Raw genomic sequence first — 15,070 nt, 5'->3', positions numbered from 1 at the left:
ATCTTTAACTGATGAGCTTCTAGTAACTAATATCATTATGTATAAAAAATTTCAGTTTAATTTTATTAGTCTTTTTTTCCAAGACTATTCAATACACTTATAGTTTCAAACAGTTCGTGGTAACGAACTGTATATAAGGAGCGACCCGGCTCAATGGTAACCAAAACTCTAGAAAACGGAATTTTGATACCAATAGATACATCAAAAGAGTAAAATTTTAATGCTGATTTCAAACATATAATTTTCATCAAGTTTTGTCCTACCCATCAAAAGTTACGTGCCTGAGAAAATTTGGCTGATTTTCAAAAAAGGGGAAAAGACCCCCTAAAAATTATAGAACCTTAATGAAAATCACACCATCAAATTCAGCGTATCAGAGAACCTTACTGCAGAGGTTTCAAGCTCCTATCTACAAAAATGTGGAATTTTGCTTTTTTTGCCAGAAGAAAGATCACGGATGCGTGTTTATTTGCTGTTTTTTTCCCCAGTAGTGATCGTATCGACCCGGTGGTCCTAGAATATCATGAGGGGGGGGGGGAAGGGCTCATTGGAACGGAAATTAAATGGAGGGTGACTAGGCCCCCTCCCACGCTCTTTTTTTCCCAAAGTGACCCGATCAAAGTTTTGAGATAGCCATTTTGTTCAGCATGGTCGAAAATATGATAAATGTGTCTTCTAGGATGACTTAATCCCCCGAAGGCCCCGGGGGGAGTGCTGAAAGTTATGAACTTTACCCAATGTTAACATATAGTAATGGTTATTGGGAAGTATACAGGCGTTTTCAGGGGGGATATTTTCTCGTAGTGGGGGGGGGGGTCGGGAGTTATGTGGGAGGATCTTTTCATGAAGGAAGTTTTCATGGGGGAAAAGACATTGCTATGAAGGGGGCGCCGGATTTCCCAGCATTATTTAAAAAAAGATCAGAAATTATATTTAAAAAAAACAAATTTTTCAACTGAAAGTAAGGAGCAACATCAAAACCTAAGACGACAGAAAACATTACGTATATGATTTGGTTCACACCCTAGTCAACACCTTGCTCTTTAAGCCAAAGTTTTTTAGTACTTTCATAAGAGCTATTTATTCTAATTAACGACATTTGTGATTAAGGGGTCATTTTTAAAGAATTGGGAAAAAATTCGGACTTTAGCGTAAAGAGCGAGGTATTGACTAGTGGGCGAATATACGTATTAAATATATGAATATAGAAATTCGTTACGTAAGTTAATTCGTAAGTTACGTATATTTTATTAATAATAAAAACGTTCGTAAATAAAATTAAACAAGTTTCGAGAAAGGCATTTAACCAAATAAAATTAAAATTAATTTTCAAATTTTGTTTTAATCATTCATGTACGGTGTGCCAAAATCAAAACCTGCATTAATTCAAAAACTTTCAAAAATTAAATTAAAAAAAAGTTTTTTCAACTGAAAGTAAGAAGCGACATTAAAACTTAAAACGAAGAGAAATTATTCCGTATATTAAAGGGGCTGTCCCCTCCTCAACGCCTCCTAAACAATAAAAAACTTTAGCGTAAAGAGGGAGGCGTTGAGGAGGGGACAGCCCCTTCCATATACGGAATAATTTCTGTTCGTTTTAAGTTTTAATGTCGCTCCTTACTTTCAGTTAAAAAAAACTTGTTTTTTTTTATTGAATTCAGTAAAGGGCCAATGACACAGTAGGCCATAAACTTTCACGGTAAGGGAAGGGGGCAGTAGCCAATCTTTTGTTTGCAGTGACTTTTGTTCGTTTTAAACTTGATATGGATATTCAATTTAAGTTTTGCTCGTTTTAAGATTTGTTTGTTAATTTATATTAGTAAATATTTTATTTTTCTTTGCTATCATTGCTTATTCAATTTCAGTTTATTTTGGTTTTCATTTATTCTTTAATAGTAATTTCAGGTCGTTTTATGTTTCAATTATAATAAGAATTTTATTTCTACTGATCATAATTTTCTTACGGCCTTTACTTTTTTTCTGAAAAACTCGTTTGTTGGAAATTTTTTTTTTTTAATTAATTTCTGTTCGTTTTTATTATTACCGAAGTTTCAAATTTTTCAACACTCCTCATTTCAAAATCAATTATTTCTTCAACATCACTGTTTCATCGAAGTCTTAAAACTAGCATTAAAATAACAATATAAAAGTAAACAAAGTAACAATAAGCAACTTGCATAACTTACAGTCTTGACTTGACTTACTTGACATAGTGCTCCTGCTAGTGGTCCAGCGTAGATAGACACGTGACTCTTCGCCTCCATTCGGAACGGTCTTGTACAAGCGTGACTGTTTCTTGTATATCAGTGCCGATCATTGAGAGGTACTGGGTGAGCCTGTCCCTCGATCTGAACCAGGGCCTTCCGCGGGGGCGCTTCCAGCCATGCGTAGGGGGATCAAAATTGAAGAGAGTGCTGGCGGGTGTTTCTGCTGGCATGCGGACCAAATGGCCGAACCACCGTAGAGTTCGTGCAGCGACCTGACAAGATATCTCTTCTACAGAGGGAGGCTCAGGCTCTGGGAGATTTTCGCTTGTTGTTTGCTCAGCGGATGCGACTAGGTCGGGATCGACGTCGACTCTGTCGGCGTTCAGCAGCTTTGTGAAATGCTCCTTCCATCGATCAAGCTGCGCGGTTTCATCTTCGAGCATTACGCCAAAGGTGGATTTAACTGCTCCTATCTTTGGAGGTTTCTCCTCGCTGAGGTCTCTGACATGCTTGAAAAGCGACATGGGGTCACCTTTTCGTGCTGCATCTTCTAGCTCATCAGCTTTTTTGTCAACAAATTGTTGCTTGTATCGGTGGATAAGTTTGTTCCTGACTCCGTTTAACCGTCTGTAGGAGGGCATATCTCCGGCCAGCCGCGCTTTTCTGCGTTGATCAATGATTCGCAAAGCTTCTTGCGACAGCCAGGGCTTTTTTGAGTACATCTTTCGACCGATGATCTCAGTGGCGACCTCTAATATATTGTTTTTGTACGTCTGCCAAAACGTTTCCGGGTCAACAAGGGTATTCAGGCATTCAAATCTGTTCTGGACTTCAACTAAATACTTTTGGCGGAATTCCTCGGGTTTTAGTTTCTGAATGTCCAACTTTAGTTGGCGTCGTTCTGTAGGCTGGGCTTTGAGTCGTAGACGGAAGTTCGCAGCAACTAATCTATGGTCAGTATTCCCGATCTCGGTGCAGCGATAGGTTCTGCAGTTTGTGACTGATGACTGCCATCTTTGGTTGATTATAATATTTTCGATCATCTTTCACGTGCGCCCGTCATTGCTATGCCCTGTTGATTTATGAGTGCCCTTCCTGTTGAACAGGGTGTTTTTAATGGCCGGTTTGTGCATGACACCCAGCAGGAGGAGTCGGGTCTTATTTCCGTTCAGAGAATCAGGGGTAACATGAACAATTGCTGATTTAAAAGCTCCGCTGGGGTCATATACAGTTGCATTGAAGTCGCCTACCTCGACCAAAACATCATGAGGAAAAATCCGAGAGAGAGCAGCTGTCAGAGCCAAGTAGAATTTGTCTTTCTCATCCGTTGGAGAGATATTCGTTGGTGCGTAGCACACAACAATCGTCATCTTCCCGTGTTTGTGGTTGAAGCGGGCAGTGAGTAGTCTATCTGATATTGGGTTGTGGGATGTGAGGCATTTCTTTGCCTTCGTGTTTAGAAGCAGGCTTACGCCACTGCTTCTACTAGAAGTTTGGCCTGACCAAATCATCCTGTGATCAGAACTGGCAATTTCTTCATCACCTGATCCCGTCAAGTGGGTTTCTGTCATTCCAAGTATGTCAATTCCACATCTCAACATCTCAAGCCCTAGAAGGTCTTTGGATCCGGGGTTATTCATGGTTAAAACATTCCAGGTGGCTATTCTAAGCCCACCTTGGTCAGCAAGGTTCAAAAGATGTCCAGGGACGTGCCGAGGTCGTAAGGAGTTAAAACGAATAGGATCCGAGGCTTGAGTAACAGTTCTTTTCATTGCAATTGTTTTCAGGAGGAGGGTCGCAAGCCCAACCGTCCCTAGGCCTGGGCTCTGATTGAAACCAGGGAAAACCTGGGCACGGAGAGACCCTGGGGTGGGCTCCATCTGCACCCATGAGGTTGGGGCAGCCCTGTTCGGAGCGATTAGTTAGGGGGTTAAGCCCCATATCCAGTGGCACGTGGTCAGCAAACAAAGTTTGCATCCTTCCGGACGAACTTCTCCGCCACCGCCATAACTTACAGTCCTTGTCCCGTAAATCAAAGTTGCCCCGTAAATCAGTAAATCAAAGTATCAAAGTAAACAAGGTATCAAGGTAACAACAAGCAACTTGCATAACTTACAGCCCTTGTCCCGATCTAGACTTTGGACAATTTTGAACAAAAATGGCTATCTTAAAATTTTGACCGGATACATTTTTGGAAAAAATTGGGGAGGGGACTTGTTTACCTTTGACCATTTTTGAATCTTAAAAAGGAACTAGAAATTTTAAGAGCCTTATCTTAAAATTTCCTAGTGAATTAGCCTCTCCAAAGTTAATAAGACCATCCCTTCCACAAAAAAGTTATATTTTAACAATGGGCAACTTTTATAAGTTATAGCCCTTTTCCCGGGGTCGTGGGGAATTTGTCATCCCTTGAGTTATGGCTATTTGACTTTGGGGAATTTTGAACAAAATAGCCATTTCAAACTTTTAATCGGATGTATTTGGGAAAATGGGCCCTGGTGGGTGGGGTTGGAGACTGGCTGCCCACCGATCACTCTTAAATCTTAAAATTGGAACTATAGCTTACGATTTAAGATCAAATGAGCCTTCTCCGAAGTCTATAAGACCATCCCTTCTATAAAGACCTTATATCTTAACAACAGACGGCTTGCATAACTTACAGCCCTTGCCCTGGGGTGTATGAGGGTTCTGTCAACTCTGGGGGCATATTTGTTTAATTTTTTGACTCTTTTGAATAAAATGAATATCTCAAAACTTTGATTGGATGCATTTGGGGAAAAGAGGGCGTGGGCTAGTTGTCCTCCGATCAATTTTGACTCTGAAAATGGGTGCTAGAGCTTCCGATATCAATCGAATGATCCCCCTCTGAAGTTTATAGGACCACCCCTTCCATATGAAGTGCCTCTTAGGGAAAGAAATAAAACATTGGAGCTATTTAAGATTTATTTATTTATCTTTATTTGCACCTGCCATTTTTATGTTTGCTATGATCGTTAACTTTAATTTCTATTCGTTGGTGGTTTCATTTATTCGATAATAATAATTTCTGGTCGTTTTGAGTATGAACTATAATAGGATTTAATTTATGCCCGTATTGAGTTTAATATGGCTCTTTACTTTTCTTTGAAAAACTTCTTTTTATGCAAAGTTTTTTTTAATTAGTTTCTTTTGGCTTGTATTACCGGTGTTTTTATTGGTTTATAAAATGAATATTTATACCGTTTTACATGTTTTACACTTAAGAATTAAAATATACGGTTATGATTTATTAGTTACCTGTTGAATTGTTGAATGTATTATTATAGGAACTTATTTCTGCTTGACTAAAGTTTAATATGGCTCTTTTACTTTTCTTTTACTTTTTTCAAACTTCTTTTTCGGAAAGTTTTTTAATCAATTTCTCTCTGTTTTTCGATTGCCATGTTTTTATTCGTTAAAATAATGAATATTCGTCATGTCTTCGGCGTATGAATGACACCCCCTCAACAATTTCCAACAGTTTTACTTTAATACCTTTAGTATTTTTGAGATTCAGTATCAAACATGTCAACTTCATTCAACAACCAACTTTCTTTTCTGAAAGTTTTTTTTTAATTAACTATTCTTTGAAAAGCTTCTTTTTATGGAAAGTTCTTTTTTATTAATTTCTGTTAGTTTTTATTAACGACGTTTTTATTGGTTTCAAAATGAATAGTTCTGAAATTTTTCACGTCTTCAACTATAAGCAACACTTATAAGACTTATAACTCATAAACATATAACTTACGGTCATTGCCTCAGGGCTCTGGGTGGCTCTGTCAACCCTGGCCGAATTGTTATATGATCTTTGGACTATTTCAAACAAAATTACTATCTACAAATTTTGAACAAAGGCATTTTGGGAAAAGAGACCATGGAGGGGGGGGGGGCTTGTTGCCCTCCTATCACTTTTGACTATTAAAAAGAAACTAGAACTTTCAATATCCAATTAAATGAGCCTCCTCCAAAGTTGTAGTGACCACCTCTCCCATAAAAACTTTATTTGTTCCCGGGGTATAACTTACAACCCTTGTTCTTAAGCTCAGGGGATTGTGTCTACCCCAGAGGCATTGTTATTTGGATTATTTTGAAAAAAATATATATCTCAAAATTCTGATAGGATGTATTTGGCGAAAAGAGGGAGTGGGCTTCCATCTGAAGTGGCTCTGGGGAAAAAAACATTGAAGCCTTATGATCTTTACTATAGGCAATGCAATAGCCTTGCAAAGTTCAGCCAAAATGTGCCACGGGGATGAAAAACACCTTGGAATGGGGTTTTGTTGCTCTCTGAATACTTTTGGTTCTTAAAAAGGGCACTATAACTTTTGGCTCTTAAAAAAAGACACTATAAACTCGTGACATTATAACTCATAAAATCTGGTCAAATGAGAGCCCCCTAATGAATTACGGCCACATATCCCGTAAGACCACCCCTGATAAACTCCCCCCCACAAAAGCAGCAAAAGCAAAGAAAGAAGCGAACAAAAGTCGAAAAATGCCCTTTTGTGGTTAGGGGCTAAATAAATTTGTTAGGAGGTTTTTGGCATTATGAATTTGACATTGCAATATTTATGAGAATTTTTTTAATTTTTGGGGGTAGGGAGGATCTTTCAACCTTTTTTGTATAACTATACAAAACTGCTTATGCTATCAAAATTTGTTGGCGTGTTTAAATTTAACCATTTAATAAATTAAAGGTATATTGACTAGTTAATAAGAATTCTTTTTATGCATTATTTTTTTTTATCAGAATTTCATTTTACCAAAAAAAGACCCATAATCGGCAGCGTTAAGGAAAATTGTCAAACTGAAACTTTAATGGTAGAGACAGGTTTTTGAGAGTGACAATCTCTTCTTTTCTACTGTAGTCTTTGATGGTTTAAGGTCGTAAGACCAGTCCTTACTTTTATTTTGAAAAAATGTGTGTTTTAATTTATGCACAGGAAGGTTCAAGCCAAAGAGAAAAAAAATTGGGTGAAATTTTGGGTTTAATGGGACAAAACAGCAGAAACCAGCACTTTGCTGTGCACTTTGGTAATCTCTATTGCAACTTAAGAAGGATACTAAAACTTCAGATTTCGATTCTAACAAACCTCTTTCAAAATCCTATGAGACCTGGTTTTATGTGATTGGCCTACGAAGATAAGCAAAATAGGCGCAAAAATTACCCGGGAAGCCGTAAAAAAGCCGGGAAAAATGACAAATTTCGTATTTTGTAGTAGCTGCATGAAACCTTTCTAACATGATTCATGGACATTTTGAATCTCAAAGTGTAGTTTTCAGGAAGATCATGCCAATTTTGAAGGGATGTTTAGCATTTGAAGGGGTGGTTCACTTATTTTGGGATATTGTAAATTTTCTTAAGCTAATAACTATTGATAGTCAAATTTGAAATGAGTAAATTTTGCATATTAAGAATTAACTAAAAAGAAAGTTTTTCAGAAGTGTATGCTATAACTAAATTTCTGTTTTCTAGATATTTATTACCACGACCTGCCTCATCCCAGCCTCTCTTATTTAGAGTAGGTGAGTGCCACACTATTAACTAACACTTCTTTGGCTAAATTTACAAAATAAGGCTTTGAAAACAACAATCGTCTGTGAAAAGTGAACCCCTTTAGAAGCATCATGGGGAGGGAGTGACTTCTAAAGCATGCTTTAAGTCCAAAACTTTTTAAAATTTCAGAAAGAGTCCTGGAAATAAATATTTCTATAAGGGACCCATCCAACCCTTCGTCCTTGCTGTGCAGGTCAGCATTTGAATACAATTTTTTATGTCTGATTTAAAATATTATTGCAATATGAGGCGTGGTGTCACTCCGCCTCGCCAACATCAAAGATTTAATTCAAATGTATTCCTTAGAATGGTGTAAGATTAAGGATTAAAGTATCCCTCTCCCATATCACTCCGTACTTATTTGGAGAACCTTCCAATTACAGTTAGAAGAAATTCAGCTAAAAATCCCTTTCAGGACCCCTCTAATAGTTGCGAATACACACTATTGTACATAAATTAATAAAGCCTCAAATGATATAGCTCCATCAAATTTTGTTTAAAAAATGCTTCTAATTACTGTTTTTCTTTGTTTATTTTTTTTTGATTTTTTTTTAAACAATAAATAGTTCATTTCCGATGATTCCAAAGATAATGGGTAAATAAATACCTGTAATTACTAACTGGTTGTATTCTCAGCAGTATACAATGTTTTCACCAAAGAATTAGTCGAACTTTTAGGTTAAGAGCGTGGGGTTGAGAGAATCAGTAGCTCCCTCGTATACAGGATGGATTATGTTCGTCTTACGTTTTAATTTCACTCTTTCCTGTCTTTGAAAAAAAAAAATATCTTCTGAGAACCATCAACTGCTCTGTTTTGGGTCTTTTCTGTTTAGTAAAATTAGCCTCAGATTATGATTTTGTTTCTATTTTGACAGCTCGTAATTTTTTTTGTTAGATATTTTCTACATATCTGCCACCAGCTTCAATTTAAATTAATTTTCTGCCAAAATTTCATGTATTCACAGCAGGGAATTCCCCTCTCTGATTTGAAGTATTCCGAATATGAAGTGAGTAGTGCGGTGGATTAAAGTAGGAAGTGCAATGGATTGCAAGAGTGGACATGGTAATGTTTATTATTATTAAACAAAAAAAAATAAACCAGTTTCTCAAACGAAAGCGAAAGGAAACATTCCAACTCAAAACTGGACAGAAATGATCCTGCACACGAGAAGGGGATGCCGTTCTTGCAGCCCCAATAGTTTACGCTGAAATTTAATTAGCGCCCAACTAAAAGCACTTTAGCGTGCACAAATATAGCCAGTTTTTGATATTATGGTGGTTTATTTGCCTTTCAAAAAACCCTTGAAATAGAAGTTAAAATTCCTAAAATCTAGAGCAAATAAATCCTTCATTTCCTTAGGCAGATTACATGCAGTCTGTCATGTCCTGTTCTTTGCGAACTTAGTGTTTATTTTATTTTCTTACGCTTATCCCTGACGATAGTGTATTATAGCTTGGAGATAACTTGAAATGAGCCTACGGAGGGAAAACCAAGATTTTCTCATCACGGGTGACTTAATTTTCTTCGTATTGAGGATAAGAGATAAGCATAAAATTAATTTTGATATTTTCTTGAATAATTATTGCTGCTTTCATTTTATGAATTACGCAATTTTTGGTCCTTTGTTTAAACTACAGAACTCCAAAACAGAATTACAGAACGGCAGATCTCCGAAAGCATTGATCTGCTCGTGGTGCGTCTGCTTTTACTGAAATTAGTACACAAATTGAACAATATGAGGTCGCATAAAAAAGCTCCGCTCCAAACACGGCATAGGTACAACCTGTGCCGGGAAACCACCTCCGATGCTTGGGATGCGTTAAGCTCCTTTGGTTTCATTCTCCATCTGAGGGATAAACTGGCCATTCTTAAACACCTGGTAACTCTTCTTTTACCTGATGACAATGCATAAACATAAGCCTCGGATCAAATAAACATACTGCCGAAGACTTTTATCACGCCCAGAGACAATCAAAACAAACATGTTTACGGTAGCCCACTGCAAAGTACGAGCTGTCAGAACTATGTGATGCCTGCAATTTCTCAGGGCTCTGAATTCCTTCCTTAAGGATCACCCAAATCCCTTTAACGTTAACGCTCATGCTTTCGCAACTGACCACCTTGCTGTCATTGCGAGTAAAATCTTCGTGTTCCTCCCTCAATAAAGCACAAGCGACAAATCTGGCATTAAAAAAAAAGAGATTGTGATGGTTTAAGAAACGCACTTGCTTCTCATAAATGGTGAACCTTCCTTCTTGAAGGGCCCGAGAAAGATGCAGACTAGTACCATGAGACCATAGTCGACTGTATTCCTAGCTATATACCATCAAAGCAAATCCAGGTGTTCAGCAAGGACAAACCATGGTTGAACATCCACTGCAAAGAGGCCACCCAAGCAAAACAAAAAGCACACAAGCAGCAACTACTCTTTAAGATCAAAAAGGACAGACGTGATGCCATAAAAGCCCATACACGCAGTTTGCACGATTTCAGGGATCAGTACTGGGAGAAATCTGCTGCCAAGCTTCAAAAGGCTTTTGCTTAGACCTGGAGGAAAACTGTCAAAGAGGCTTTAATTTCGTCTAAGAGAACTTCAATTTCTTCCTTAAGAATGATGGACAGGACTATTGTTCAAGATCCACAGGCAAAGATCAAATCCTCGGTGTTTGTCAAACTCTCAAATCTGGGAAAAGGCGGTAAAGAAGTTCACGGTGTTCCCTGACCAAATCGATACTTTCCTTGATCGTGATAACTGCTCAAATTCTAATTTTCTTTGTATTTTGTGGCGTCTTGATGTGACTAAATATCCACAAAGTTCTTGAGGCCTGAATTAGCTGAACCTTTGTCACTACTTTTCTGGCTTGATTTTCACTCTGAAACCACTCGACACATATGGAACTCTTCCCATGTCATTTCCACACATAACCCAGATGGAAATTCAACGAGCGTTGGTTTATATAGGTCTATTAGTCTCCTCTCATGTATTGGGTAAGCTTATGAAAGTGTTTTTAATAAAATATTTTATCAGCACCCGTAGTCAAATGACGTTTTTGGCGATCATCATTATAGATTCTACTGAAAACATTCGATGCTCGACAGCCCAGGGGCCAGAGCCGTTCCTAAAGTTGGTGGTGTCCAGGTAAAAATTTATCACAGCCCTCCCCCCTCCCAACTCAAATATAAACAAAAAAAGCTGACTAAACGTAAAAAAATTTATCGAAGTTAGCAATCCCCCAGCCATGTCCCCTCCAGCTGCGGTGCTCGGGGCAGCTGACTCAGTTAACCTCCCTAGGAATAGGTCTTCTGTTGGTCCAGCACTAGTAGTAGATAGAACTTCTAGTAAAACGATACGACATCAGGCTATTGTCATTTGACATCGCTAAAGCCTCGACAGAGTATGGCATAATCCTCAACTAAAGAAACTTTATGTGCATGGTGTCGGCTAACGTCTGTCAAAACTGATCAAGAGCCTACTTTCTGATCATTGACTGCAAGTTGTTCTCAATGGGTTAACTTCCTGCGAATCATAGGCAGCGCGCTAGCGCTGCCTAAGTAAAGAACGATGTGGGCACAATGTGTTTTTTTTCCTTCAGCCGGGCACTTCGTATCGAAGGAATTATCGTAAAACTTCGAAAAGGGCTCATTCGAATGGAAATTGGAGTGGCTAGTGTCATTTTTAATAGTCAAAAGTGATTGGAGGGCAACTAGCCCCCCCCCCACGCCCATTAGTCCCCCAAACACATCCAATCAAAATTTCGAGATATCCATTTTGTTCAGCGTAGTTGATTTTCAGATAGAAAATATGTTTTTGAGGAGGACACGCTCCCACAACCATCGGGGTTAAGGGTTTTAAGTTATGTTCTGAGGGCATATAAGAACGATGTTGGCACAATGTACTATGCACTATTTTTTTCTTTAGAGCAGGGCTCTTCATATGGAAGGGGTCGTCGTAGAAACTTCAAAAGGGGCTCATTCAATTGGAAATTGCGAGCTCTAGTGCCCTTTTTAATAGTCGAAAATGATTGGAGGGCAACTAGCCCCACCCCCACGCCCACCATTCCCCAAAACACATCCAATCAAAATTTTGAGATAGCCATTTTGTTCAGCGTAGTTGATTTACAGATAGAAAATATGTTTTGGAGAAGGACACTCCCCCACAACCCTGAGGGTAAGGGTTTTAAGTTATGCCCTGGGGGAATATAAGATTTTTGTAGAAGGCGTGTTCGTAAAAACTTCAAAACAGGCTCATTCGATTGGAAATTTGAAGGGCTATTACTCTTTTTAATAGTCGAAAACGATTGGAGGGCAACCAGCCCCCCCCCCTCCCCCCATACCCATCATTCCCCGAAACAAATATTGACGAAGACCACACTGCCTTTCCATATCAAACAAACACAACTTAAAAACAATAGGGAAATTTTTTTCCAAGACAGTGCACTTTAAATCGGTGAATATTTCGGCCCTATGTCCAAGGGCCGTCTTCAGCACAACATTAAAGAAAAATTAAAAACTTACATTAAAATACGAAGTTTAAAACTAAAAATGCTTTTAAGAAACGCCTTTATAAAAACCTTTAAAACAGCCCCAGCATCCTTACTTCAACGAAGTTCAACCATGGACTGATAAATAAAATGATGAGAGAGGATGAATTTATTCAAACGAAATAAAATAAAATTATTAACTGCAAGTTTTCAAGGCTAATATTGCTTTTACAGCAGCTAGTTTTAAAGGCCTTTTTGTAACGGGTTCAATACGATTGTCAGTTGGTTTAACAAAATATTTTGTTAGATAATTTTTAATTAAATTTGAGTATAAAGAATGAAATATCTTAAGCCTAACTGGCCAGCCATTACAAAAAGCCAAAAAATAGAAAAATATCTAAAAAAAACAAACAAACGAGACTGTGGCCAGTGGAGAGAAAAGAAAACAACAAAAACAAAACAACGCGGATATTGCGCCTGTATACAAAAAAGTCGTCTTCAGAAAGAAATACACACAAAAATAAAAAGATAAAAAAAAACAAGATAAAACTAAAAACCAATAAAACCACCACAAAAAAAAACAAAAAAACAAAAATGTACAATCGGCGCAAACTGATCCACGTAGGGAAAAGATTCTAATATAGAGTTACTTCAGTGAGGACACCAGAGTAACTGAGGAAAAATTAAAAGAACTGTAAATTACTTTAATTATTCAGTTGCGAAATAATCCTTTTGTTAGCTATTACTGAAGCAAATCGTTTTGGTCTAGCAGGTAAAATAGTCCCCTGGTGATTATTTAAAATCTTTACTCCCTTATTGACTGTTGATTCACTCTTTAGAAGGTTATCATAAATTGTGTCAATATTTAAATTACCCGTATCCCTATTTATGGAAAGGTTAGCAAACATATGTTTTTTAATTTCTATGGCTTCCCTGGCCCGTTGGGTGTACCCCTTATCATTAAAAATAGCCAAGGCTTCATCAAATTTTACAAAATCATCTGGTTGAAGCCAAATATGCTCTGCTAAAGCTAAAGCAAAAGTTTCTGGTGGTTTGCTTAATTGTAGGGTTTTTTCTATTGAGTTTCGGTGTTCAATAAACCTTTCAACAAATTGTTTGTGAGTCCTACCAATATAGAGCTTCCCACAAGAACACAGACTTTTATACACCCCACTAGTAGAGATGGGGGTCCGACTCCGATCACGCACCCCTGCTGCCACCTACAACTTTTATGGCACCCCAAATAAGGGCATAGAGTCATTAGGGAGACCACGTGGTTAATGGGGTCAATGACCTCTTTTTCCAAGGTTGATTTATTTGATGTTTCTATGTGTAATAACTCCGGGGCAAAGGTTGCACATGCGCATTGAATTCTAACGGGAACAATGTTATTGATCTAGGACTCGAAGGGGAAGTGAATTTCCGAGAACTTGATTGCGTAATCGAAGGGGAAGTGAATTTCCGAGAACTTGATTGCGTAATCGAAGGGGAAGTGAATTTCCAAGAACTTGATTGCGTAATCGATCGCGAATGTCATGGTGTCCAGAAATAGTATTTGTTGTTGTTTTGGTCATGTACATGCTCGAGGCGAATGTCTTGGTGTCCAGAAATAGTATTTGTTGTTGTTGCTCTCGAGCCAAATGTTATGACTTTCCCGGAAACAGTTAGATCACGTGTTTCCTTCTCAGCCAATCAGCGAGTCGGATACATCCTCCTTCTCAGCCAATCAGAGACCTGATTACATATGATTTTCCCCGTTACATAACAATTCACCCTTGAGATTTCGTATATAACGGGTGTGCAATGTCAGGTTCAATTATCAGAAAGTATTTTGACGCTGTGTAAACAACAATGGATAAATTTGATGAATTAGAAGCCATGTCAACTTCAATTTGCAATGTAAGTACATTTTTTATTTTCAAACGAATTTTCCTTGGACATCCTTCCCTCTATATTTCCAGCTAAATCCCCCCTCCCTCCACCATTGTTTTACAATCCCAAATTCTCGCAAAATGAAAAACTTATCCTTGCCTCTAAATTTCCACCTAACTCCCCCCACCCTCCACCATTTTTTTTCACTCCCAAATTATCGCAAAAGAAAAAACATTTCGATAAAATCCTTCCCTCTATATTTCCAGCTAAATCCCCCCTCCCTCCACCATTGTTTTGCAATCCCAAATTCTCGCAAAAGAAATACCATTTCGATAAATTCCTTCCCTCTATATTTCCAGCTAAATCCCCCTCCCTCCACCATTTTTTTACAATCCCAAATTATCACAAAAAAAAGAAATAGCATTTCTATAACTTCCTTCCCTCTATATTTCCAGCTAAATCGCCCCACCCGCCACCTTTGTTTTTCAAGCACAAAATCTCGCAAAAGAAATACCATTTAAATAAATTCCTTCCGTCTATATTTCCAGCTTAATCCCCCCTCCCTCCACCATTGTTTTACAATCCCAAATTCTCGCAAAAGAAATACCATTTCGATAAATTCCTTCCCTCTATATTTCCAGCTAAATCCCCCCTCCCTCCACCATTGTTTTACAATCATATTATCTCAAAAAGAAATAGCATTTCCATGGACATCCTTCCCTCTATATTTCCAGCTAAATCCCCCCGCCCTCCCCCCTTGTGTTACACTCCCAAATTCTCGCCAAAAGAAATACCATTTCGATAAATTCCTTCCCTCTATATTTCCAGCTAAATCCCCCTCCCTCCACCATTGTTTTACAACCCCAAATTCTCGCAAAAGAAATAATTATTCTTCCCTCTATATTTCCAGCTAAATGCCCCCTACCTCCACCAG

At 38.1% G+C, this 15,070-nt stretch overlaps 2 protein-coding genes across 3 annotated transcripts in view; one reads left to right on the top strand and one right to left on the bottom strand.

Moving 5' to 3' along the window:
- Positions 1-15,070, top strand: part of LOC148948510 (solute carrier organic anion transporter family member 4A1-like) — a 126,614-nt gene that overhangs the window by 2,333 nt on the left and 109,211 nt on the right. Inside the window, exon 1 of one of the 2 annotated variants that reach the window (XM_089093960.1) lies at positions 7,704-7,751. The exons of the other annotated variant lie outside the window; for it this stretch is intronic. The gene's annotated coding sequence lies outside the window, so the exon portion shown is untranslated. Of the gene's footprint in view, positions 1-7,703; positions 7,752-15,070 lie in introns of those variants that run through there. 2 annotated transcript variants of the gene reach the window in all.
- Positions 3,254-4,087, bottom strand: LOC148948512 (protein CFDP2-like). The gene has a single exon (XM_089094953.1). It carries the CDS (start codon positions 4,085-4,087, stop codon positions 3,254-3,256), a length of 834 nt encoding a protein of 277 aa, XP_088951079.1.

Source organism: Artemia sp. Qi Xiang Cuo, chromosome 9 (genome assembly GCF_049724085.1).
Source record: "Artemia sp. Qi Xiang Cuo chromosome 9, ASM4972408v1, whole genome shotgun sequence".
Classification (NCBI taxonomy): Eukaryota; Metazoa; Arthropoda; class Branchiopoda; order Anostraca; family Artemiidae; genus Artemia; species Artemia sp. Qi Xiang Cuo.
Note: the sequence above shows the minus strand (reverse complement) of the source record. Positions and strands in the feature narration are given on the sequence as shown.